The 26,601-nt window shown below is 42.8% G+C and overlaps 1 protein-coding gene across 1 annotated transcript; it reads right to left on the reverse strand.

Annotated features, from left to right (window-relative positions):
* Window positions 1-1,608: 1,608 nt before the first annotated feature.
* Window positions 1,609-17,201, reverse strand: SERPINA10 (serpin family A member 10). The gene is made up of 5 exons (XM_007063443.3): window positions 17,158-17,201; window positions 10,676-11,371; window positions 6,211-6,484; window positions 4,699-4,846; window positions 1,609-2,221 (listed from the first exon to the last, which is right to left on the reverse strand). Exons 2-5 carry the CDS (start codon window positions 11,331-11,333, stop codon window positions 2,030-2,032), a joined length of 1,272 nt encoding a protein of 423 aa, XP_007063505.1. The 5' UTR covers window positions 11,334-11,371; window positions 17,158-17,201; the 3' UTR covers window positions 1,609-2,029.
* Between the last annotated feature and the right edge of the window lie 9,400 nt (window positions 17,202-26,601).

Consider the following 26,601-nt stretch of genomic DNA (forward strand, 5'->3'; position numbering starts at 1 on the left):
ATTTGTTCTAATGCCTGAGTTAGGCTCTTGTAAGTTACAGATTCTTTTTGAAAAGTCTGTTCTAAGTTTTCCACTATGATCAATAGTTGGTATTGGAGCAACAACACAAACATCACAAAGAAATATCAGGAGATGGTTGAGCCATGATTATTATGTCGCTTTCTGTGACTGATGGCTATGTTCTTCTCTCTCGCCTTTCGTCCACATTGCTGGCTCTTTGGCAGGAAGATAGTGTTTTCCCTCTGGCTCTCCCCTTCACCATCCCCGCTGCCTGGCCTTGTGTATCGACTTGTCTGTGTCTGCCTGCCTGCCTGTAGATGAATCTGTCTGTTTACATCTGTGTAGGTACTTTTATAGCTCCCATCATCATAGTAGCTGAGTAATCTTGAAAACACCTCAGTTGTACTTCGGCCAGCTTTCCGGAAGACCACATGAAGAAGAAGAGTTCCACTTGGATCTGTTAACTTCATGAGAGCTGTATGAAGCAATCCAAAAAAGGCACATGTGGCTCTACACACTCACACAGGTAGAGTGTAATTATATAACTAAAATGTACTAGTTGAAGGAGAGATACTGCTATCCTTTCTTCCTTGACTAGTCCCATTGAAATCACTGGGCTTCTTGTTTTGCATTGAGCCCTCAGAAATACACATTTTAAAATGTTTTTTTCCTTTCACTATTTCAGTGCCTCTAGTCTGTGAATGGAGTTATTTTCCCTTTCGGAAGCTTGCTGTCTCTTACTAAAGGCAGCAATCTACCTTGTTTAGGTATGTAGAAAACTTTTAGATTAATCAGTTTATAATGTGCACATTACCATGGTATCTAGGTGATACAATATGGCAATGTACTTCAGCAGGGACTCAGTTTTGGTGGTGCAAAATAGAACTGAAAGAGTCAGCTTTCCCAGCTGTTGCTGAAGTTATCTTTTGGAAATATTTTATCGTTTGTAAAAAGGCCAGTTTAAATGTGCTTTTATTAGACTGCGTTCGTGTGCCCTGAGAAGCTAAAATGCATTTGATAAAACTGAATAACCTCGCTGAACTGAAAACCCTGTTGTGACCTTAATTATAGGCTTGCTATTTCTCCACAATAAGAAGTAAATAAAATTCTCAAGAACAGAGTCTATAGATCCCATGCTTAAAACTTGACCCTGCTCCCAGTGAAGTAAATGGCAAAATTTCCACTGATGACAGTGGGAACAGGCCCTTAATTCTTCTCATTGCAGTAGAGAATATTGTTAGAAAGTAGGCCAAACTGCAGTGTTTGGATGTGAACTTTCCAAATGTTTTGGGATGTTCGGATCCAAAGTTTGCATTCAGGGCTTATCTCTAAATAAAATATATCTGAATTCTATCATTAAAATGTTGAATTTGGGACTTTCAGTTTCGTGCTTTTGAAACCTTTAATGACGGTAGCTCTACAAGACGTTATTTTGGAGTTGACAGTATAGCCTATTGGACCACAAGTAAATATTGTCAGTATTTTTAAAATACACTTTAAATTTTTTGTTTACATTTTGATGATTTTTCTGTAAGAAACTGTTTTTTCTGTGAATGTGAAATGTGCAGAATGGTGGATCTGTTATACAATGGGGAATTAAACACAAAATTAAACAGAAATTAGCGTCTTTTAACTCAAACATTTTATTGAATTTGCACATATACAGAAATATCTAGTTTAGATCACAGAATAAAATATTTGAACTGATTTTTATAGTATACAATCAGTAATCTTAAGCCTACTGTTAGATGGCTGTCAGAAGGAGTAGTTTAGGAAATACATAAAATAACATGCATCTTTTGAACAAATCTCTATTTTGTCACAATTATTGCCTCAGCTAGATAATCTTGCCACTTGGGCATTAACAAAAATAATTTAGTAGGACATGCTGCATGATTTGAGATGTGAAATGAATCTGTTTTCATATCTAGCTAGTTTTCAATTCTAACTAATGCAATGTAATAGTTTTAAGAAAATAAAAATAAAACTTGGAATATCCTGGAGATAGACTAGAAACTATTGTCTTCATTCACAGTTCTGTAGGATTAACCACTCTGCCCATGAACAGCAATGTTTTGAAAGTTTCTTCGTAAATCATAAAGAGGAATGGCTGGTTAACTTTAATGGTAGGAGGCATTGAGTATGCAGTAATTTCTGACCCACTAACAGCTGCTGCTTCAGTTCCTTTCTCATCCACTTCAATTGCTGCTCTTTGGATAATCTAATAATGCAAAGAGAACAATATTATAAACACCAAAAATGAGACTCCTTACGTGGAGAACAGTCGTCAAAGTTCCAAACAGCTAATGAGTGGCAGGCCTTTGACATACAGACCAAGGGACTGAGGGTCACAGTGCGGTTCTGATCTTGCAATTGATGGCTGCACTCACACAAAGCCCCATTGGCCTCCAGTGTGACTGTACAGCTGCCCTAGTCCATCTGTACCCTATCAGTTGCAGGATCAGAGCCTAAGAAGCTTCCTGGATATGCTTCTAGAAGCAGTTATACAATTTCTGTATGCATAATTTGGCAGGGTAACTTTCTTATAAAAAAATGAAGGCTGGACCTTTGATTTTCAAACCACTTTTCCTAGCCACTCCTTCCCGTAACCCAAATCCATGCATAGCCCAGGTTGGCCAGACCACAGAATCTGTTTTTCAGTTAACTAACAGAATGTATAGAATAAGCCTTCACTTCCTATTCCTGCTGACCCTCCATTCTGTGTTTCATGAATAAATACGCAGGCAAATGTCTATTAGTGGTTCAGGTTGTTTGTTTCTTTAATTAGCTTGTTTCTGATTAAGTTTAGTTAGTCACAAACATTGAAAGCTTTACTTGGTTAAATACTGTGCATTCTGAAAGTGCTTATAAAATCATAGAAACAGGACTCGAAGGGAGATCAAAAGTCATCAAGAAGTCATTTAGTGCATTTCTCCATGCTGAAGCACAATTAAGTATATCTAGACCATCCCTGACAGGTATTTGTCTAACCTGTTCTCAAAAACCGCCAATGACAGAGATTCCACAACTTCCCTTTTTAACCTGTTTCAGTCCTTAACTATCCTTATAGTTAGCAAGTTTTTCCTCATATTGAATCTAAATCTCCCTTTATGTAATTGCACCTGTCTTGCCTTATTGCTATATGTTTATAATCTTGAGAAGATTTCCTTGAAGCAAACAGTAACCCAGAACTAATGAGTACAGCCATACAAAACAATCCTGTGAGGTGTTTGCAAGCCCTCAACTCCCGCCAAACTCACTGGGAATTAAGGACACTCAATACCTTGCAGGATCTGACCCTTTCCCCTTTATTTCTGTAGTGTATGCATCTAGCTATTTCCTCAATTCTTAAGTCTGCAAGATTCATGGTTAGTTTATGGTCTCGGACATAAAGACAATTAAAGGTGTTAACATCACCAATACCAAACTCTGCTCACTGTGTTCAGCGTCCTAAATCTGTTTCTGAACTAATGTAACTCACATGATAACATTCAATAATGCTGCAATGGCCCTATGCCAGCTGGCACATAAATTGCTTTTAAAATCAGTTAACAGATGCTATTAAAATTAGATTGTTTTATGATAGAATTATTAGCCAATTAATTCTGGATTATGCCATTTTTCCTGGTATCTGCGCAAGGGGAAGAGTATGCCGCAGATTCTCAACCTGATTTACACACATTAAATGGTGTAATAGCCCATAAACTAAACATCTTCTATTTTATCTTTTGTATTTTTACTCTTGGGATATGAAATAACCTTTCTGATTAAGGTCAGCTTACAAAGCTGTCATAGTTCAAATACTTTTACATTTATAAATTTGGCAAGGCAACTACTATGCTCTTTAAAAGGGTGCAACATATGAGAATCACAGTGGTCCGTTTGGTATAGAATGGGGTAGGGCCATGTTCATGTTTTGTCCTCTTTGGCATGTCTCTTACTGCTGGATGGTGTTGGATTGTGGTGGTTCTCTGCACAGGTGTACAGAAGAGGTGGGGGAAGTTTCTGAACCAGAGCTGGGCAAATAATGGACTTGTCAGTTTGCTAGCAATTCCAAAAAATAAAAATGAAAAAACCTGTTTTGGGTCAACTTGAGAACAAAAATTTGGTGACGCACAAAGCCAAAAATAGTTTTGTTTTGGGTCTAAAGAACCCTTTTTAAAATGTTCACCATTTTTTAAAGTTTCTGATTCTTAAGTACCATTACAGGAAAGTTTGAAACTAAAAATTGTTTTGAACGGTAAACACTTTTCTTTTGAAAATGATGGAGCAAACTGTTTTGATATTTTTCTGATTTTTTTTTTAACTAGAACAATTTGGTGGAATTGACAGAAATTTGTGAAAGGTTTTAGTGTCACCAGATCTGTACACTTTGCTGAAAAAATCTTTCTTGTAAAAGATGATGCCCAGCAATACTCTGAACGTCCCTTTCCCACTGCTTCTCCCTACAGCTTTGTGCAAGAGAAGCCAAAATATGGCTGTTACTGGAGTGACAGTCAGGAGTCCTGGGTTCTATTCCTGGGTCTGCTCTGAGACAGTCAGCTAGTCACCTGATCCTTTTTAAGCTCTTTGAGGCAGGAACTATTTTCCACGATGTATTTGTACAATACCTAACACAACCAGGTCCTGATCTTGGCCGTGCCCTCTAGGCACTAATATAATATAAAAAATAAATAAGAAGCAGCTTAAAAGTCTTACCTTTGATACTTTTACAAATCTTTGATCTGTGAGTTGACTCAGGTCTGCCCTCTTTGTGAAGAGGTTTCGGATTCCCAGAGCACGAAGCAGTTCATGCATCTGGTATTTCTGGTCTAATTTGAACTTTGGAAAGAAAATGTCCATTTTTCTGTAAAAACATAAATACTGGTAATACAGTGAAAAAAATGACAAAGTCCTAATTTTGGAACAAGAAAAATGTCCTTATCGCAGGCTTGATTTTTTTCCATGAATTTTGCTTGTCTCATTATCCTAGAATATATTCAGTAATTATTATTAGAAGGGTCGTTCAGTAATATTTTGCATTTCATTACACCTTTCATCAGAGGATCTAAAAGTGCCCTATAAAAAATAGTGAAACTTCCTCACTTGTATGATGCAGAGCCCTGACATTTTTCATAAGGTGTAGCCATATTGCTCCCAGGATATGAGAGAGACAGGGTGGTTAAGGCAATATCTTTTACCGGACTAACTTCTGTTGGTGGGAGAGTCAAGCTTTCAAGATACGTGGAGCTCTTCTTCCAGTCTCAAGCACTTGGAGGTAAACATGGGACTCGAACTGACCTTTTCAGTAGCAGTGAAGTTCAGTTTGAGTTCCGCGTTTGCCTCCAAGTACTTGATACCTGAAGAAGAGCTCTGTGAAGCTCTCAAAAGCTTGTCTCTCTCACCAGCAGGGGTTGTCCAGTAAAAGATATTACCTCACCCACCTTGTCTCTCACTTGTATGAGGCAGACAAGAGATATATAATAGTCACTTCAACTAATACTGAAATGCAACCAGCTCTGGGATCAAATTCAGTAGTGCACAACATGCTACGCAACAGTTTAGGGCAGAAAGTGAAGAATAATTGAAATCTAGGGGAAGCTAGGTAGGCAGAATGTAAATCCCTGTGTAACAACTTGGGAAAGACAGCAGGGCTAATGTTTTCTCTCTTATGAAAAATGTCAGGGCCACAAGGGGTCAGAACCTCTAGTTTCCTGCAGCACAGTATCCCCACTTCTATGATGAGGCATTGATTAATTCAATACTGAACCAGGGGAAAGAGTGTCACCTACTGAATCACATTTCAAATGAAGAGATTAATTTATTTTACATTTTTATAGCTCACCCTATTTAATATATTTGTATTTATGCTTCATTGCCCAAGTAGGAAATCCCTTCATGAGTAGGCTGCACACATGCTATTTCGGCTGGAAGTGCCAAATTGAAGACCACAGTTAGGATCTGATGTTTGGGCTTGGAAAGGCTGGACTGTGCTCTGTGAGACATACATTTCTTAGTGGGATAGAGGAGATGAATCGGTCTTAAATGAAGGCTTCAGGTGAGAGCCCTACACCACTCTTATGCACAAAGGTTCTGTTTTGGGGGATTTGGAAAGACCTCGCCTTTGTGAGGATGCCACTCCACAGAGAAACCAGCACATAAGTGGGTTTCTTTTACCTCAGTAAATATGAAATATGTTAGTATCATCAAGATGTCAGTGTGAAGCTATACCTGGTCTTCATGTTTCTAAGCCACGATTCCACAAGCTCTGCTGTTATGTGGTCTTCAAGTGAAGCGTAGTCTCCCTCCTTTTCCGGCATGGCAATAAGCATGTGTGCACTCCCTCTGTAGGGAAGTTTTAGCACAATGCATCGTAAATTCTTATCCAAAGTTGAGGCAACCATGTCTGATTTAAACATCATGGGCACCTGTACGTTCCTATACTTGTCTATATAGAAAGTCTCCAGTTCTGTGAACCTTGTATTAAATGGGTGCAACCATTTGCCTTAGAAAAGAAAGAAAGAAAATAATTATTCACACTCACACTTGCTCATGGTAACAGTTCTGAAGTCCTTAAAAATATTATTCAATTGTATCTGTTGCTATCTGGTCATGTAGGATTTGGGGCCCTTTGTGCATAGGATGGCTGGATGACAGCTATGATATCTTTAGCAAACATACTTCAAAACTTTTACAGCACAGGACAGCAAAACCACACAAAATAAACAGGTCTAGGCTCAGGAGGGATGGAGGGGAAGGAACATGATCAACAAATATTTCCCATTGTCCTTTTGTCCAGGTGGTCAATTACCCCCAGGCTCCAAACTAATAAATATTCCTTTAATGTATTGAATACCATATAATCATCCATTTTTTGCAGAAATGCCACTTGACTCTGCCACCTCTACTAGAAGTCTGTTCCACCTATTCAGTACTCTCTTTTTAAAGTGATACCTCCCATACATTCTCATTCATTGAGCATCAACAGTGGGTTGCCTCCCTTATGAGTGCTATGGACGGATACCATATATGTTGATGATACTAAGGCCTGCATTTCCTTTCTACCAAGTCTAGACAGAACCATTTCTTTCCTGTCTCAATTTCTGGTAGAGAAAGGGATCTGGATGAAATCCAGCTGGGTTGGGTTCAGTCAAGATAAAACACAAGTGATGCCTGTTGATAAAAGATGGTTGATTGTTGATGGGGAATTGGCAGAAGTGATGAAGGCATCTACAGGCTGATTTTTTAGAGGTTGTCAATCTGAGTCTTATTTGGATTCATCTCTACTTACGGCTTCCAAATTAGCAGTGGTGGCCAAAAACACCTTCTTTCACCTTTACACTTGACAAAATCTTTTATTTTCAAAATGCAGAGCTCGTCATGATTATCTAAGGGCAACAGGGGTTGGCTCACTTCATTCCCTATGGGGCACCTGGCAGTGGCCACTTTGGAAGACAGGATACTGGGCTAGATGGACCTTTGGTCTGACCCAGTATGGCCGACCTTATATTCTTATGTTCCTGCTTTTGTCATCTCAAGGCTAGATTACTACACTATTCTCTACCTGGAATTAGCCTTGTTGTCCATGTGGAAGCGTTGGCTACTGTAAACAGTACTTGCCTTATAGGTATCTTATACCTATGTGCCATGCTCTGCACTGGTTAATTCACTTAAAGAATTTAATTCATGGTGCTGATTGCTATCTGCTGAAGCCTAAATTGTCCAGCGTGCTGTTCTTAGACATGGACTCTGCCAACAAATCCACACGAACTCACAGGAGCTTCTGACAAACTGTTCTCCCTCATGGGCATTCATCCCTGAATTTGCTACTGCTAGAAAGCAGTCAAAGCCTGACCTTGCCATTTTTGGAGTTTGCTGTAAATCATAGACTTTTTCAGGCTTTCTCTCCACTGCATTTCTTTTAGTAACAGGTTGTCTTCTAACTGTCTTTTCCCCAAACTCAGTGTCCCAGTGTTGTTACTCTGTCTAGGTTTTTTAATACCTCACTCATTAGTAAATTATCAGGGTATCTCTACTCACATGTAAGCCTAGCCAATCCATTTATTATCTCTGTATCTTGGGTGGGCTTCATTACATCTTAACTAGCATTCTTCTTCAAATAAAGGAAACAGAATTACACACCAGACTCAGACTATGTCCCAGTGAGTGCTACTATGCTGTCAGTACAATAATATTGGACTCCTGGTGCATCTCCTTTTAGCTTATTTTATTGCTGCTGCTCAGCTGTTCCCCCATCTCAAGGAAAATATGCCTTGCTCTGAGCTATTGTGAGATGAGCCCCCATACCAGACAGCAAAAATCTCTGAACTTCCACCATGGAGCATTCTGCTTGGTCCTCTTTGTTTTGTTTTACTTTTAAGTTTGCATCTGTTTTCTTTCTTCAGAAGGAGAGAACTCTCTGTATGCTGCTGTCCTCACGAGAGAGTTGTACACTGAGCCAGAGGCTTTTCATTCACTCTCATGATCCTGGGACCATGGGCACCAGGCCCAAGTCAGAGTTAAATGGTTTCTCCTGGCCCCAAGGGGCTGAAACTACTCCTGCGGATTGGGACAGCATAGAGACATTATCCTGGCCACACCTCCTTTTCTCTGTCTGTGTCACTGAAATCAGCACCAGATCCAAGGCCCCACTAAACCCAGAAACCTCCCCTTGGCATTGTCCCAACTGGCTATTTATATGTCAAGGAGGAAGGAAACCACACTGTGGGGCCATTTTCCTTCCCTCACTTGAGCATGCACCTAGGCAGTGTTTTCCTTGATCTCTTCTTGGAGCAGTGGGCATGGTCTGGGATTCTCTGCTCCCCCTTTGCCCTACACTTGTCCCTGCACTCTTGTCTTTTGTCCTGATCAATTGACCCAACTTTTTCTGCCACCCTTCCCCTCTGATTGAGGGGAGTGGACAATCACTATTTTTGCTACATGGGGCCTCCTTTGAAAAGTCTGGTCCTTCTCAACTAGAAGTCAGAGACTACTGACTGCAGGGGGAGGGACACAGGAACTTCTACACCAGCTGTCCATCAGCAGAGAATCATCGTGTGTGGTGGAGATGCATTAGATAATTGCTGTGTGCTCCTTGACCTAGCCAAGAAGCTAACCCCTTGTTTTGTCTAGTTCTGCTATTTAACTGGAAACTCATCCTTCCTCTTCTCTCACACATATTCCGGGCACCAGGGACAATCCTGGATTATTTTAGCTTTTTCAAGTAGTACAATATCTTGAATTGGAAATTTTTAATGTATACCCTGCCCTTTTCTCCACTCATTCAAAGGACCTGGGGGAGCATTATTGGGGAAAACACTGCAATAAAATGCACCCTTGTAAATGTGCCAGGTTGCAGCATTTTAATGTTAGAGGTAATATTTCAGCACGCCTTGGAATTCTGGAGAGGTTGAAGTTACTGCTCCAGATCTGACCCAGGTTCGCAGTGACCAAAGTTTATCATGTGATAGCTCTGCATACCCGTGACCTGCAGAATCCTCACCATCATAACATTTCCCATCGGAGTTTCATCCCTAAGAGGACTGGATGACATCAGGGACCTGAAGGTGGACTGAAAAATCACTGGTTGCTCCAGGGGAAACTCCAGCTGGGGCCTCTGGGCCCAGGCTGCCCTCCTTTGGCTATGTGAAACTGAAAGAAAAGAGCTGAACTCCGGTCCTGGGACAGCTAATTTGCTGTGTAATCAGGGAGCCTTGTTGTGTGACAGGCAGTTGGCTCCTTTCTCATTACGGGGGGTAGGAAGTCTCTGAAGAGTCTGCTTCTCCGCAGCCTAGTTGGGGCTGCTACGTGGCCCTAGCAAATAAACTTTGGCATGGTGTGCTTATTTTTCCTAGTTTGATTGCACCTCTCCTGCCAAGCTAAGGGCCTCCCAGATTCTGATAACTTCTTTTTGTTGCACCAGATCAATACATGGAAGGTCCTCTCGTGGGTTAGGTGTGGTTCTTTTCCCTGATCAAAGAGACTCTTGTATGAAATGGGGAAACTCTGTGTTGCCTTGACCAATGCACTCTATGAGAAATGAATTGGTGTCCTCAGCCCAGTGTTTAGAGTACATATGCCCATGTTACAGCTATCATTACAATGGGCATCGCAATAATGGCTTATTAGCAGGGAGCCCAGGGATTCAAGGGAGATTGAACAACCTTCTCGGCCCTCAAGATGAACCCTTCAGAAAAGGGTTAAGACAAGTTAATATGGTGCTGAGAGGAAGTTTTCACTGCCTCTGTCTGTGTTCTAGCTGTTCTGAGGATGGAGGTCTGCAGCATTCAAGGCCCTTTTCAGTACCACTAAAATCATTTACGGTTTTAAAAAATTAATTTAAAAAAGGAAATCTAATGGGGGACAATGGAGAAATACTGTATCTTTGAAAATGCTTTTCCCCAAAGGAGAAGCCCCTAGCCACTATCATTGTATTTGAATTACTGACTCAATTATAATGGGTATATCACATATGTACAGATCCAGTTTGCAGTGGACTCAGTAGCACTGGCAGGTTTACCTGACTTGCCTGATGCACAAACGTTCAGCACCGTATCCCGAGCTCAGTTGCAAATCTAGAGTAGCAACGTTGATCCCAGTGGAGTTTTTCTGGAGCTACACTAAAGTAACTGAGATCAGAATCTTGCCTGTTGTCTTTTTATAAATGATGATCTTACAGTATAAAATCAATCGTTACCTTTAAAAAGAATGTAATCCACGAGAACCAGTTTAGCATGCTGGTCAAATTCTTCAAAAAGCTTTGGGATTTTTCCTTTGGTCTTCTTGTTAATATTCTGATTTATGATATTTTTTGCATGGGTGGAGTTGTAAAAATCCACATTTAAGAACTCCATATCAAAGTACTGCTTGGATAGATTAAGGAAAGGCTCCTTCAGTCTGAAGTTCTTTTGAACAAAAGACAAACTACCTCTCTGCAGAACAAGCTCTTCATTCTCTGTGATGTTATCTTTCAATTGTTTAAACAAAGTTGGCAACTGATGAAAATTCTCTTTGCCCTGCAAAAGATGGAGGTTTGTACCCTGAACGATTTGCTTGTAGGTTTCCCCTTTAGCCGCGAGCATGAAGACAGCCATCACAAATGACATAGAGAGCGGGGAGAAAAACACGTTATTGTCATGCTTCAGTGCTATTTTCCTGTAGAGATTGAATCCAAAATTCATGTTCTTTTCAGTGAGGTTGTAAAGAGTGAACTCTAGAGGGACTTGCTCTTCAAATGGCTCTGCGGTCACAAGATTCTGCAAGAGACTCTCCTCTTTATCTTTCTTTTGATTTCCATTCTTGCCAAGAGATGTGCACATTTCACATAAGAGAAGAAGGCAAATCCCTGCTTTCATTTTGGAGTCCAGCAGTGAGCTTCTTTCTTGTCAAGAAACTGAAAAGAAACAACAAAGTCAATGACAATTTTTCTTTTTTTAAATTGAAAATACCTTGCTTCTGGGTTCCAAATAAAGAGGTCATGGAGATAGCCAAATGGTTTGAAGTTCCTTCTACCAAGTAATTCTCACCAACCCCTCCGCCACAAGTTACACACCAATGTAAAGTTTGAATGGCCAATACCCAAATCAAAAGTCAAAGTGAAAGTAATGGAAGAGAGAAGTATCCATTCTTTCAAAATGGGTGCAAAAGAGATGTCATGACCTTTAGCAAGGGGCTCACTTCATAAGCTACCTACAGTTCATGATGAAAGTCCCTCACTAATCTTCCTATGTTAAATTGAAGCCTGTCTTAAAAGAATAGGTCCAAATTTTCAGATGAGGCACCAATTTGAGATCAAGGATCTGATTTTCAAAAGTGCTTAGCCCATTCATCTCCACCTGAAGTCAATGAGAACTACCTATTTTTAATGTAATAAATACAAACATAGAAAGCGAGAGAAATACCTTGTTGACCATAAAGGGCTAGCGTGTATAATGTGCAGTATGTATAAAAATACCAGCATTGAGTTTCTGCACAATGTATACTAAAAAAGTCAAACTGTAACTACTAGTTCTGAGTCCCATACATGAGAAACTCTGAGAGTTGACCATACTTTAAAAAAACATGATTGGGAGAATTCAAAAGTTTTACATTTCAAATTGCTTGAGAATCCTTTGAAAAATTACTAGAGGTTTTGTGAATAACTTGGACCTTCTTTTCTAGGGAAAATTAGCCTGAATGACATGTAAGTGTGTTTTTCCAGTTACACAGAAACTTTCAGGTAGGAGAAAAGCAAAATGTGAATAATAATTTTTGAAAAGACCAGTGGTCCTGGGCCTGATTTTCCTCTGATTTTTACACCCCTGTAAACCAGGTGTAACTTTACTGAAGCCACAGGAATGATGATTGTGAAAGACTGGTATAAGGCAGAGGAGGATCACACCCATGCCTCTTACTTTTTAATTCAGCTGTGCAAGCTTGTGAAAATGAAATCTTTTGTTTTAGAAACAGGATGGCAATAGCACAAGAAGGAATTAAATATGAATGACCCTTCCAGACAGACATCCCCTACATCCATCTGGAGGATAATAGAAGACTTATTGTTACCATGGAACCAACGCCTGCTATTTTGTTAAGTAAGTGTACTCTTTCCAGCTGTGAGTACTGACTGTGTTGTGGAATGGCTCTGCCCTAGGAAAACCCCACAGTGAGGAGGGGAAATGACAGGTACTCCAGATTTTCATGATGTCTGTAATAATGCCTCCTCCCTTGTTGAATAGTCACTCTGAATATTGAGCACCTGTGCTGGTGGACAGGAGGGATTCAAATGCTTTCTTGGCAAGAGTGAGGTAGCTTGATGTCTTTCTAATAGTTGAATAGGCTGCTTGTGAACTTCAGATGTGGTTCACCTTTAACAGCAGCTCCCCCATTGCGGAACAAGATTGCTCTTATGTTCATGGATTTGTGTAAAAGCAATAGATGAACTAGTCCTACAAACATGAAGGAGTGTACAGTTGTGAACCTTGGAGTAAGCGGACTGCTCAGAAGAATGACTTAGACATAGTACGTTTTGCTGACGTTCCTATTGAATAGGGAAGGTGGGACATATTACTTCCTTCTAGCCTTGCAAACAAGACTGCACCCTCTTAATTTTCATGTTACTGTTTCTGTCTACTGAGCTATGATGAGGTTGTGAGGCCCTGGACTGAGAATCCAATACCATTGCAAACAGTTAAGGAAATTCGTCATTCCCTTTCACTTTCCATTTGTCTGATATGGATTATTTATTCTTACAGCCAGAGTGGTGCCCAGGCCATGTGTAGTATCACCTCTGATTCTTTTACTTATCAAATATTGTTTTGTAAGATCCGGTGAATGCTGAAGTGGGCTTGTGAATGGACTGAGGGTGAGATACTTATACTATGTTTGGAATATTATTATTCTCTATCACAAGCAGTGATTTCTAAGCAACATTCATGCGGAGGCATGTTCTGTAAAACCTTGCCTTTTTGAAAATTTAACTTTCTTATTGCCCCAATTTAACATCCAAATTTGCTCATGCAAAATCCAAAATTTGCATGTGAAAATGGAAGTTGCTTATATAAATCACATAGATGCGTAACTTTTCCATCTACATGTGGAACTGCCATTTGTGCATTTAAATCCAAGATACTGAACATACAAAATAACCAGAGCAAATTTAAAAGCAGTGTGTGAATTGCTTGCCATACAATATAGGATAGAATATCACTTTAATACAATATTTTGAATTTGCTTATTTTCAGACAGGAAATCCCACCCAGATTAGAAGGGAGTTCTGTTAGGATAGCTGGAAAGAAAAATGATCTGGTGCCATTTGAAATTTCATTCTGCACCCGTTCTCTTTGAATAAGAGTGATTATAAGAATGAAGAAGAGGTATGAAAAGATTGATTCTGTTAAATGAGCCATCATTAAAATAGTAGACTTTTAGTTAACTAGATGGAAAGAACAGTCTCAATAGATGTTTTGTTGTTAAGGGATATCTGAACTCTAACACCAGAGTATGGTAATTGTATAGCTTGCTATTTGTCATATGGCTAAAGAAATATGTGATGGACTAGGTGACCTCTTGAGGTACCTTCTAGTTCTATATTTTTATGATTTTATATAAAAATCCCTCATGATTGCCTACATCAAGTTGTGTAATTGTCTGTGGCTATGAGCCCTGAACATGCATTTTCATGTGAGCAGTAAGACATCTGGGCACAAAGTAACAGCACACATTTGGCAGTCAGGCAGTTAATTCTCTATTGAAATAGTGAGTTACATTCTGTACAAGATGACAGCCCAGATGGGCTATAATGAATGAATCAAGAGACAATGAAATAGTTGAATGTGATGCGTCTTCTTAATCACATGTAAAATATGTAAAATATTAAAAATATACAACTTAAAACCATTTTCACCAATTTTATATTTATTTTAACTGTATCTGAACTCCCAGTGGAATTCCCTATGCCCATCACACACTGACTAAAGCTGCACTAGGTGTGGGTCATGAAAGCTCCTGCCATTTTATCCTTTTTAAACATTACTAGAATCCCAAATATATAAAATATGAAACCCCTCTCATAAGTTAGATTGGACTGTCTTGGAGACTGCTGCTTTCCCTCTGCACCATCCCAACAGTTGAGATCAGCTCTTGCTAATAGTCCTGAGATTGAACTTTGTAGGAGTGGAGGAGGGAGGGGTATGACTCTTGAATTCACATCCTCCCTTTCTTCTCACACAGGCACTGCACTGCAGCATCTTCCTTATTCCCCAGGTAAAGTTCACCATGGGGCCCTCAAAAACCCACCAATGCAATTTGTGGATTGCCCAACAGAGGGCTGCACTGTGACTCTCACATCCTGTCTGGGTAGAATATGCTAGCTCCACGGCACTTACCCTTCCTACTTGTCCAAGGAGCAGGAACCCTAGTCCTAGAATAGAGTCTGTTTCCATAAATGGCTGTGCACAGTACTATCAACGGACCAGGCTGTAGAGCATACCTTTTAACTTCATCTTTAAAATAAGCATTTATTGTATCTGTGACCCATACATAGCACTTGGGCTCAGATTTTGCTTTTCATGTGTTCTCTGGAGCTCTAATATACCTTAATTGTGGGCAGATTGTCATTTATAGTTAATATAATTAGCTGAAGTGATCACATTACTTCTATCATTTGAGTTAAGTGATTAGGGTGAAATTCATTCTGTTCTAACACGTCTTCTCAAGACCCTCTGCACAACTTAAATCTCATGTAATCCTAGTGCAGGCCCTCTGCACGGGGGAAAATTTCATGAGGAGGTTAGATGCATTATCCAGACAGGATGAATGTATTCTGATCAGTCATCTTCAGACCAAAAGTAAATCTCCATCTAGGGTACAAATAGTTGGATGGAAGTTTAATGTTGAAACTGAAAATTGGGCAAAACTTGGTTTTGATACAAGCCTAAAACTTGAGCTACATTTCCTGAGTCTCCAGCTCCATTTGTAGTTTGAAGACTCTGCAGCCAAAGGTCAAGTAAGAAGTGTGTGGCTGGGGGGATCCATCACACTAAAAGGTTACTTGAATTCCTGGTAAACCAAACCTCCTGAGTATGGCATGGCCTTAGTTTCTCTTGAGAAACTTTCTCATCACTCTCCCTGCAATTGTTTGGTCCTACATTATTCTTTACATTAGCAAGGGGCAAACCATGCATCTATGCAAAGCCCACAAAGCCAAACTGCACACTGACAAATTTTGCAAGGCTTGGGGAAAGCAATTCTCTTCCAGCTCTCTGTGGTGCTCCTTGGCCACTACTGTAGTTACAGAGCTGCAGCAGCCTCTGCACCTGCAATGCACCCCTTACATAGGGAGGAACACGATGACTGACCTTAGAATATCAGGGTTGGAAGGGACCTCAGAAGGTCATCTAGTCCAACCCCCTGCTCAAAACAGGACCAATCCCCAATTTTTGCCCCGATCCCTAAATGTCCCCCTCAAGGATTAAACTCACAACCCTGGGTTTAGCAGACTAATGCTCAAACCACTCAGCTATCCCTCCCTTCCTAGACTCTGCCAACCTCCGCCCCCTCCATTGCAACAAAGATGGGGCCCCTATGGAATTAGACTTTATGATAGGTTTGGGGTATGCTCTCCATCCATCCACTCCTGGTATCCTGTTCCCCCTACACCAGATGAATCCTGGCATCTTACATCATTTCTGTGATAGGCAGGGCCTTCTGCAACTGAGGGGTTGGCAAGATCTGCCTTTTATAAAATACATAATTAGAGGGATTGATCCTGTTTTCACACAAGTCAATGCCAACAATCCCACTGACATCAATAGCGACAGGATCAGGCCCAAATGTTTAATAAACATAGTGGAGAACCAGCTTCTCTTTTCCTCCTCAGGCTAGTGTCTAGACTTTTTAATTGCTCTGAGATAAGGTAGCTGATAAAAATGCACCCAGCACTCCCTGCATTATTTGAAGAGTCTGTGATGTTATTCCAGATTCAGCACTTGGCAGGGAACGAAAGGGTGAAATTCTTACTTAGGGCCTGATCCAAAACCTACTGAAGTGAAGGGAAAGACTTTCTAGACCTCAAAAAAGCAAAACTCCCGCTGACTTGGGAACATTGCCAAAGAGCACACAGTTGGACAATAGTCTATTGCTAGTTTGGGATGATGAGCAATTCATTTTAGACATATCATTACAAAAGTTTTGCTGTTCAACATCAATAATCATCTGATAAACAAAGCTTTTGAATGGCAAAGAAAATATATGAAAGTAGTGGAAGAAGCTTTGGAAACAATCATGTATTTGTTGTCTAAATTGTAAAAGCAAAGGCTTGCATTTGTACAGAATGTCAAGTTCAAACATTGTTTTGGATTCCCAAAGATCTGTTTTTAACACTGCAGAACAGAAAACACATTTCATTAAAATTATTAACTGTTAAAGCAGGAAAAAGTTGGTATCAACTTTGTTTTAGGATGATTTGTAGTAGCAACATATCTACAGCAGGAGATTTCTTGCTTTGTGCTCATACTAAAAGGTTTCCCCTTGAAAACATTATAGCATTTTAAATTAAAATAAAATTTCAATATACAGATAAAATCTACTCCTGCTTGAAACACTGCATCATGTTAAGAACATGCAGATATAATTACCCTCCTCTTCCCTCCCACCCCCTATAGATATTTAAAATTCTCAGTTTAAAGAGTTCCATCTTACCAACAAGGCAGCTTGTCTGTTACTTTTCTCAATCAACTATACTTAAAAAAACAAAGTTAAATGATTGTCCAGTGATGAAGGTCATCAGCAAACAGTAGGTATTCCAAAGTGTAATGCTCTGATTTTGTAGGTTATATATTAACTGCTGGTACACAGTGAAAGATGAGTGTCCTATAAGTGGAGGGCCATGTTCCAGTAAACATCTTATTGATTGAAAAGAAATAAAATAATGACAATACTATTGCACTCTCAGATTAACAGATTTGATAGTTTATCTTGGGACCTGATCTTTGTCTTATTCAGGCTATGGGAGTTTGGCCTGATTTAAGACTAGAGTGGAATTTAAAAAGTGCTGAGGAAACAAACCGTACGAGTAGAAGGAAGTTATGCAACAGATATCCAAGATGATTGTAAGGATCTAAGCTTTTCTCCCTGAAATGTTAATACGAAAAGTACCTGTAAAATAGACCCATAGCATCTAAACTAAAACATACAAACATCCATAAAACTGTTTCTAATATAATCTCTGGAATGTATCCAACCAGTTAATCAGCTGTAAGGAGGATGCTGTTTCTTCCACTCAAAAGGCATTTTTAGTCTTCTCAACTGCTGGGTACAGACTTCTTAGTGGCTCTGTTTGTATCTTGTTTATAGGCCCCTCCAGTTTTTCAGAGAACTTGAGGTATACAATTATCCAAACCGCCTTAAAACCAATTATAGCCTATTGGTTCTTTTTGAAAGGTGTGTATTCACATACGCAATTCAGGGCCACTAATGGATTATAGTGCTTACTATAGGCCACAAATTTTAGGCCTTGGAGTTTTGCCCATGTAGCAAAAGTTGGCCTTTAAGCAACATTTAACAATCAGATTTTAGGATTACAGAATAGAGGGGAGAAATATCTCATGCACAGTTTTAACCTGATAGTTTAATGTAGCATAATTGGCCTTGTACACATCAATAACGTTGAAATTTTATGCTGGCAACTGATAAAAGTGTCTCATTAAAATCTGACAACGCTTTCCCTGCGAGTGGTGGAAAGGCACATTACTTTATTGGTAGTAATTTATTTGATTAAGCTACATACAATTCAATACAAAATTCAGGAGCTGGAGCAGAAGGCAGCTTCCTATTCTTCAAGTCCATATGGAGCCAGCAGGTGTCATTGAAATCCTTATTTCCCAGCTGGGAAGCCCGTACAGTTTGGTGTTCTTTGGACTTTTGCCTTTCTCTGCTGTCTTATGCAGTATATATTATGAGGCAGAGCTCACACGGGCAGCTCTCTACATGCAAATCTCTCACTGAAGTCAGAGAGTTCCATTCTTACAGTCACTCCCAATTGAGGCCCCTGGTTTCAAAGACAGATCTTGGTCAAGATTATTATTCTGGCCTTTAAATCTATAAATCTATTAAGCTGTGCTTGTTCTTTGGATAACTGGAGCAATTTGGTTCCCAAGGCTATTAATCTGTAATTTTTTTGGATACTAAATAGTAGTTATAGTTGTAAGCAGAGTCAGGATGAGCTCTATCCTGACATTTGGAGGTAGGTTGTGGTGGGTTTTTGAAAAGAACTTCATGGGCTGATCTCATTTGCATAGGCACACCCACCCTGCCCAGATGGTCACTTTAGCTGCTGTAGGAGCCCCAGTTTCTCTGTTATTGGGGCAGGAAAAATAAACTGTTATTATCCTGATTATGTGAATCAAGGACAGTGGAACTGTACTTGGCCTTTTGTTATGCTGGAGGGACTCACCATCAACTCAGCAGAACTCGCTAGGTAAGGGTCATGGGTTCCAAAACCCAGTGAATTGAGAGAAGTTGGGGAGAGGTATTAATACCTGGTGGTATGGGCTGCCTGGAGAGGGCCCTAAATGCCAATTGCACCTTCTCCTCGCTCCACTGTGGAATTTCAGAGCTAGTTTTGGTCCAATTAGGAGTCTAGTTACAGGCTGCTGAGCTGAATTCACTTTGGGTTAATGGTGTACCAGCACTGAGGCTTCCCCCCTCCCCTCCCCCACAAGCTGAAATCACTGAGAGCTGTGTTAAGTAGGGGGAGCCTGAAGATATATTGTGGGACAGCTGGCAGAGCAGAGCCATTTGTGGGACAGCTGGTGGAGCAGAACAGAGCAGCTGGTGGAGCAGAGCCGTTTGCAGGACAGCTGGAGCAGCTCATGGGACAGCAGGTGGAGCAAAGCGGAGCAAAGCGATCTGTGGGATGGCTGGTGGAGCACAGCGGAGTGGAGCCCCACAGAGAGGTGGGGCAGTCGGTTTCGGACCATGTAAGATGCCCTCCAAGCTGGGACATAAAACTCTGCAGATAAACTTTCGAACTCTGGGGTGGCACTGACCAGGGACAGAGACTTCTGGGTTGTTGGACTTTTGGGACTTTGGGTGACTTTTGGGTTGCTGGACTCAAGAGCCAAAGGGAAAGGACATGGCCCAATTTGCTTGGGGTGGGTTTTTGCTCATGGTGTTTGTGTTATGAATCCTGTTGGTGGTGTTTCCCCAACATAATGCCACATTGTTTCTCTCTGTTATTAAAAGGCTTTTGCTACACTCAGACTGTGCTTGTGTGAGGGGAAGTATTGCCTCTTCGAGGCGCCCGGAGGGGTGGGGGGATATATATATTTGTTCCAGGTCAATGGGTGGGGGCTCGAGCCAGTTTTGCATTGTGTTATTGGAATGGAACCTCTAGATACTGAATCCGGCCCTTGTTGCTGCCAAGTCTGATGGGCAGAAGGGTTACATAGTTAATAGTCTTGATTCATTCTGGCTTGAAGCCAACTTCTGCAAGCTTAGCTGAGAATGGAAGGTGGATGGTGGTAGAAAATCTAACCGGAGGGGCCGGGGTGGTGCATGACACTCACAATCACTGCTCCACCAGTGCTTTGCAGGTGGGTAATGAAGACCAAAAAGTGGGTGGCGGGACAGCCTCAGAGTGATCCCAGGGAACATGGGGACTATGCCCTAATTTAGCACATTGCCTGAGCAGCCTCAGCCAGCAAGGCTCCTATGAAGACTCAGCTCTAAATTAAACCTGACTTCCCCTGGGGGAAACCACCGAGAGAGGGCAGGGCTGAACACACTGCCTGCCCTTCTTTGGGGGAAGCTACATGCTTCCCTTGCTATAATAGCCCAGGCTGATGTGAAACTTCTACCTCTTCCTGCAGCTGTGCGGGTGAATCGGGACTGTTATGCCAATGGAAGCAGATGCTTTAAAAGTACCTGAGTTTACTGGGTTTCACTAAAACAGAGAGTATGGAACTAATCTTACCTTAGACACTTGCAGTTTGGCTGATCCCAGGGAGATCAGCATCATCACTAAATACTCATTCCCAGCAGCATCTCTTAATTCCGAGGAGGAGGATATGGAGATTTTGGGGAGCTACACATCCAAACAGCTGTGAGAAATGGAAAGCACAAATCTCTTTTCAATGCATCTGACTCAATATCTCACCCTGGAAGTTACCTAACCAGTACTGAAAATACATGCATTTAATGAATGCTACAGAACCACAGCCCCATTTATTGTAGAAAACCTATTTACCAAGCGTTACATACCTATTCCCTTCCCACAATGCCTATTTTGTGGCAATACAGGTGCACTTCCCATTTACTCTGCAGTCATTGTTACTGAGAGTTTTGCCCATGTAGCAAAAGTTGGTCCTTTGAGCAACATTTATACTGGGTATCATACAAAAACAAGGTTAATTTCTGTTTGAATTGCTGTTTTTACAGCATTTCTAATCCTATAAGAGATAAAACAACCTTAGGATTTATTAGGTTAAGTGAAGCAATAGACACACAAGATGCTAGCTTGCAAGGAATTGAGTTCCTTCTATGGTCTAGTCAGCAAAGGAACTGTGATGCCCTTTTGATATGCTGTACCTTGAAATTTCTAAAATCTTGATTTGTCAGCAGAGCAGCTGTTTTGTTCTCAGAGCTGAACATAAGAACTGCCATACTGGGTCAGATCAAAGGTCCATCTAGCCCAGTTTCCTGTCATAGAATCAGAATATCAGGGTTGGAAGGGACCTCAGGAGGTCATCTAGTCCAATCCCCTGCTCAAAGCAGGACCAATCCCCAATTAAATCATCCCAGCCAGGGCTTTGTCAAGCCTGACCTTAAAAACTTCTAAGTATGTCTACACTACGGAATTAGGTCGAATTTATAGAAGTCGGTTTTTTAGAAATCGGTTTTATATATTCGAGTGTGTGTGTCCCCACAGAAAATGCTCTAAGTGCATTAACTCGGCGGAGTGCTTCCACAGTACCGAGGCAAGCGTCGACTTCCGGAGTGTTGCACTGTGGGTAGCTATCCCACAGTTCCCGCAGTCTCAGCTGCCCATTGGAATTCTGGGTTGAGATCCCAATGCCTGATGGGGCTAAAACATTGTCGCGGGTGGTTCTGGGTACATATCATCAGGCCCCCGTTCCCTCCCTCCCTCCGTGAAAGCAAGGGCAGACAATCGTTTCGCGCCTTTTTTCCTGAGTTACCTGTGCAGACGCCATACCACGGCAAGCATGGAGCCCGCTCAGGTAACCGTCACCCTATGTCTCCTGGGTGCTGGCAGACGTGGTACTGCATTGCTACACAGTAGCAGCAACCTATTGCCTTCTGGCAGCAGACGGTGCAATACTACTGGTAGCCCTCATCGTCATGTCCGAGGTGCTCCTGGCCACGTCGGCCAGGAGCGCCTGGGCAGACATGGGCGCAGGGACTAAATTTGGAGTGACTTGGCCAGGTCATTCTCTTTAGTCCTGCAGTCAGTCCTATTGAACCGTCTTATGGTGAGCAGGCAGACAGTACGGATTGCTAGCAGTCGTACTGTACCATCTTCTGCCGGGGAGGCAAGAGATGAGGATGGATAGCAGTCGTATTGCACCATCTTCTGCCGGGCAGGCAAGAGATGAGGATGGCTAGCAGTCGTATTGTACCATCTTCTGCCGAGCAGCCATGAGATGTGGATGGCATGCAGTCCTTCTGCACCGTCTGCTGCCAGCCAAAGATGTAAAAGATAGATGGAGTGGATCAAAACAAGAAATAGACCAGATTTGTTTTGTACTCATTTGCTTCCCCCCGTCCCCTCTCTAGGGGACTCATCTCTCTAGGTCACACTGCAGTCACTCACAGAGAAGGTGCAGCGAGGTAAATCTAGCCATATATCAATCAGAGGCCAGACTAACCTCCTTGTTCCAATAAGAACAATAACTTAGGTGCACCATTTCTTATTGGAACCCTCCATGAAGTCCTGCCTGAAATACTCCTTGATGTAAAGCCACCCCCTTTGTTGATTTTAGCTCCCTGAAACCAACCCTGTAAGCTGTGTCCTCAGTCTCCCCTCCCTGCGTCAGAGCAATGGCAAACAATCGTGCATCTGAGTTGAGAGTGCTGTCCAGAGCAGTCACAATGGAGCACTCTGATGGGGCTAAAACATTGTCGCGGGTGGTTCTGGGTACATATCGTCAGGCCGCCGTTCCCTCCCTCCCTCCGTGAAAGCAAGGGCAGACAATCGTTTCGCGCCTTTTTTCCTGAGTTACCTGTGCAGACGCCATACCACGGCAAGCATGGAGCCCGCTCAGGTAACCGTCACCCTATGTCTCCTGGGTGCTGGCAGACGTGGTACTGCATTGCTACACAGTAGCACCAACCCATTGCCTTCTGGCAGCAGACGGTGCAATACGACTGGTAGCCGTCATCGTCATGTCCGAGGTGCTCCTGGCCACGTCGGCCAGGAGCGCCCGGGCTGACATGGGTGCAGGGACTAAATTTGGAGTGACTTGGCCAGGTCATTCTCTTTAGTCCTGCAGTCAGTGCTATTGAACCATCTTATGGTGAGCAGGCAGGCAATACGGATTGCTAGCAGTCCTATTGCATCATCTTCTGCCGGGCAGCCATGAGATGTGGATGGCATGCAGTCCTTCTGCACCGTCTGCTGCCAGCCAAAGATATAAAAGATAGATGGAGTGGATCAAAACAAGAAATAGACCAGATTTGTTTTGTACTCATTTGCTTCCCCCCTTCCCCCGTCTAGGGGACTCATTCCTCTAGGTCACACTGCAGTCACTCACAGAGAAGGTGCAGTGAGGTAAATCTAGCCATGTATCAATCAGAGGCCAGACTAACCTCCTTGTTCCAATAAGAACAATAACTTAGGTGCACCATTTCTTATTGGAACCCTCCATGAAGTCCTGCCTGAAATACTCCTTGATGTAAAGCCACCCCCTTTGTTGATTTTAGCTCCCTGAAACCAACCCTGTAAGCTGTGTCCTCAGTCTCCCCTCCCTGCGTCAGAGCAACGGCAAACAATCGTGCATCTGAGTTGAGAGTGCTGTCCAGAGCAGTCACAATGGAGCACTCTGATGGGGCTAAAACATTGTCGCGGGTGGTTCTGGGTACATATCGTCAGGCCCCCGTTCCCTCCCTCCCGCCGTAAAAGCAAGGGCAGATAATCGTTTCGCGCCTTTTTTCTGTGCGGACGCCATACCAAGGCAAGCATGGAGGCCGCTCAGCTCACTTTGGCAATTAGGAGCACATTAAACACCACACACATTATCCAGCAGTATATGCAGCACCAGAACCTGGCAGAGCGATACCGGGCGAGGAGGCGACATCAGCGTGGTCACGTGAGTGATCAGGATATGGACACAGATTTCTCTGAAAGCATGGGCCCTGCCAATGCATGCATCATGGTGCTAATGGGGCAGGTTCATGCTCTGGAACGCTGATTCTGGGCTCAGGAAACAAGCACAGACTGGTGGGACCGTATAGTGTTGCAGGTCTGGGACGATTCCTAGTGGCTGCGAAACTTTCGCATGCGTAAGGGCACTTTCATGGGACTTTGTGACTTGCTTTCCCCTGCCCTGAAGCGCATGAATACCAAGATGAGAGCAGCCCTCACAGTTGAGAAGCGAGTGGTGATAGCCCTGTGGAAGCTTGCAACGCCAGACAGCTACCGGTCAGTTGGGAATCAATTTGGAGTGGGCAAATCTACTGTTGGGGCTGCTGTGATGCAAGTAGCCCATGCAATCAAAGATCTGCTGATATCAAGGGTAGTGACCCTGGGAAATGTGCAGGTCATAGTGGATGGCTTTGCTGCAATGAGATTCCCTAACTGTGGTGGGGCCATAGACGGAACCCATATCCCTATCTTGGCACCGGAGCACCAAGCCGGCGAGTACATAAACCGCAAGGGGTACTTTTAAATAGTGCTGCAAACTCTGGTGGATCACAAGGGACGTTTCACCAGCATCAACGTGGGATGGCCGGGAAAGGTACATGACGCTCGCATCTTCAGGAACTCTGGTCTGTTTCAAAAGCTGCAGGAAGGGACTTTATTCCCAGACCAGAAAATAACTGTTGGGGACGCTGAAATGCCTATATGTATCTTTGGGGACCCAGCCTACCCCTTAATGCCATGGCTCATGAAGCCGTACACAGGCAGCCTGGACAGTAGTCAGGGGCTGTTCAACTACAGGCTGAGCAAGTGCAGAATGGTGGTAGAATGTGCATTTGGACGTTTAAAGGCGCTCTGGCGCAATTTACTGACTCGCTTAGACCTCAGCGAAACCAATATTCCCACTGTTATTACTGCTTGCTGTGTGCTCCACAATATCTGTGAGAGTAAGGGGGAGACGTTTATGGCGGGGTGGGAGGTTGAGGCAAATCGCCTGGCTGCTGGTTACGCGCAGCCGGACACCAGGGCGGTTAGAAGAGCACAGGAGGGCGCGGTACGCATCAGAGAAGCTTTGAAAACCATTTTCATGACTGGCCAGGCTATGGTGTGAAAGTTCTCTTTGTTTCTCCTTGATGAAACCCCCTGCCCCCTGGTTCACTCTACTTCCCTGCAAGCTAACCACCCTCCCCTCCTCCCTTTAATCATTGCTTGCAGAGGCAATAAAGTCATTGTTGCTTCACATTCATGCATTCTTTATTCATTCATCACACAAATAGGGGGACGACTACCAAGGTAGCCCAGGAGGGGTGGTGGAGGAGGGAAGGAAAATGCCACACAGCACTTTAAAAGTTTACAACTTTAAAATTTATTGAATGCCAGCCTTCTTTTTTTTGGGCAATCCTCTGTGGTGGAGTGGCTGGTTGGCCGGTGGCCCCCCCACCGCGTTCTTGGGCGTCTGGGTGTGGAGGCTATGGAACTTGGGGAGGAGGGCGGTTGGTTACACAGGGGCTGTAGTGGCAGTCTGTGCTCCAGCTGCCTTTGCTGCAGCTCAACCATACACTGGAGCATATTGGTTTGGTCCTCCAGCATCCTCAGCATTGAATCCTGCCTCCTCTCATCACGCTGCCGCCACATTTGAGCTTCAGCCCTGTCTTCAGCCCGCCACTTACTCTCTTCAGCCCGCCACCTCTCCTCCCGGTCATTTTGTGCTTTCCTGCACTCTGACATTATTTGCCTCCACGCATTCGTCTGTGCTCTGTCAGTGTGGGAGGACTGCATGAGCTCAGAGAACATTTCATCACGAGTGCGTTTTTTTTTCTTTCTAATCTTCACTAGCCTCTGGGAAGGAGAAGATCCTGTGATCATTGAAACACATGCAGCTGATGGAGAAAAAAAAAGGGACAGTGGTATTTAAAAAGACACATTTTATAAAACACTGGCTACACTCTTTCAGGGTAAACCTTGCTGTTAACATTACATACATAGCACATGTGCTTTCGTTACAAGGTCGCATTTTGCCTCCCCCCACCGCGTGGCTACCCCCTCAACCTCCCCGTGGCTAACAGTGGGGAACATTTCTGTTCAGCCGCAGGCAAACAGCTCAGCAGGAACGGGCTCCTCTGAATGTCCCCTGAAGAAAAGCACCTATTTCAACCAGGAGACCATGAATGATATCTCACTCTCCTGAGGATAACACAGAGAGATAAAGAACAGATGTTGTTTGAACGCCAGCAAACATACACTGCAATGCTTTGTTGTACAATGATTCCCGAGTACGTGTTACTGGCCTGGAGTGGTAAAGTGTCCTACCATGAAGGACGCAATAAGGCTGCCCTCCCCAGAAACCTTTTGCAAAGGCTTTGGGAGTACATCCAGGAAAGCCGCGAATGCCAGGGCAAATTAATCCTTTCACATGCTTGCTTTTAAACCATGTAGTATTTTAAAAGGTACACTCACCGGAGGTCCCTTCTCCACCTGCCGGGTCCAGGAGGCAGCCTTGGGTGGGTTCGGGGGGTATTGGCTCCAGGTCCAGGGTGAGAAACAGTTCCTGGCTGTCGGGAAAACCGGTTTCTCCGCTTGCTTGCTGTGAGCTATCTACAGCCTCATCATCATCATCATCATCTTCTTTGTCCCCAAAACCTGCTTCCGTGTTGCATCCACCTCCATTGAAGGAGTCAAACAACACGGCTGGGGTAGTGGTGGCTGAACCCCCTAAAATGGCATGCAGCTCATCATAGAAGCGGCATGTTTGGGGCTCTGACTCGGAG

This window comes from Chelonia mydas, chromosome 6 (genome assembly GCF_015237465.2).
Source record: "Chelonia mydas isolate rCheMyd1 chromosome 6, rCheMyd1.pri.v2, whole genome shotgun sequence".
Taxonomy (NCBI): Eukaryota; Metazoa; Chordata; order Testudines; family Cheloniidae; genus Chelonia; species Chelonia mydas.

What these genes read in the sequence shown, in the direction of transcription:
- SERPINA10 (XM_007063443.3), bottom strand. Translation starts at nt 11,333, where the DNA reads ATGAAAGCAGGGATTTGCCTTCTTCTCTTATGTGAAATGTGCACATCT. An exon ending in GGATTACATTCTTTTTAAAG is followed by an intron (nt 6,485 to 10,675) that starts GTAACGATTGAT and finishes TTCTTTTCTAAG; the next exon opens with GCAAATGGTTGCACCCATTT. An exon ending in CTTAGAAACATGAAGACCAG is followed by an intron (nt 4,847 to 6,210) that starts GTATAGCTTCAC and finishes ATGTTTTTACAG; the next exon opens with AAAAATGGACATTTTCTTTC.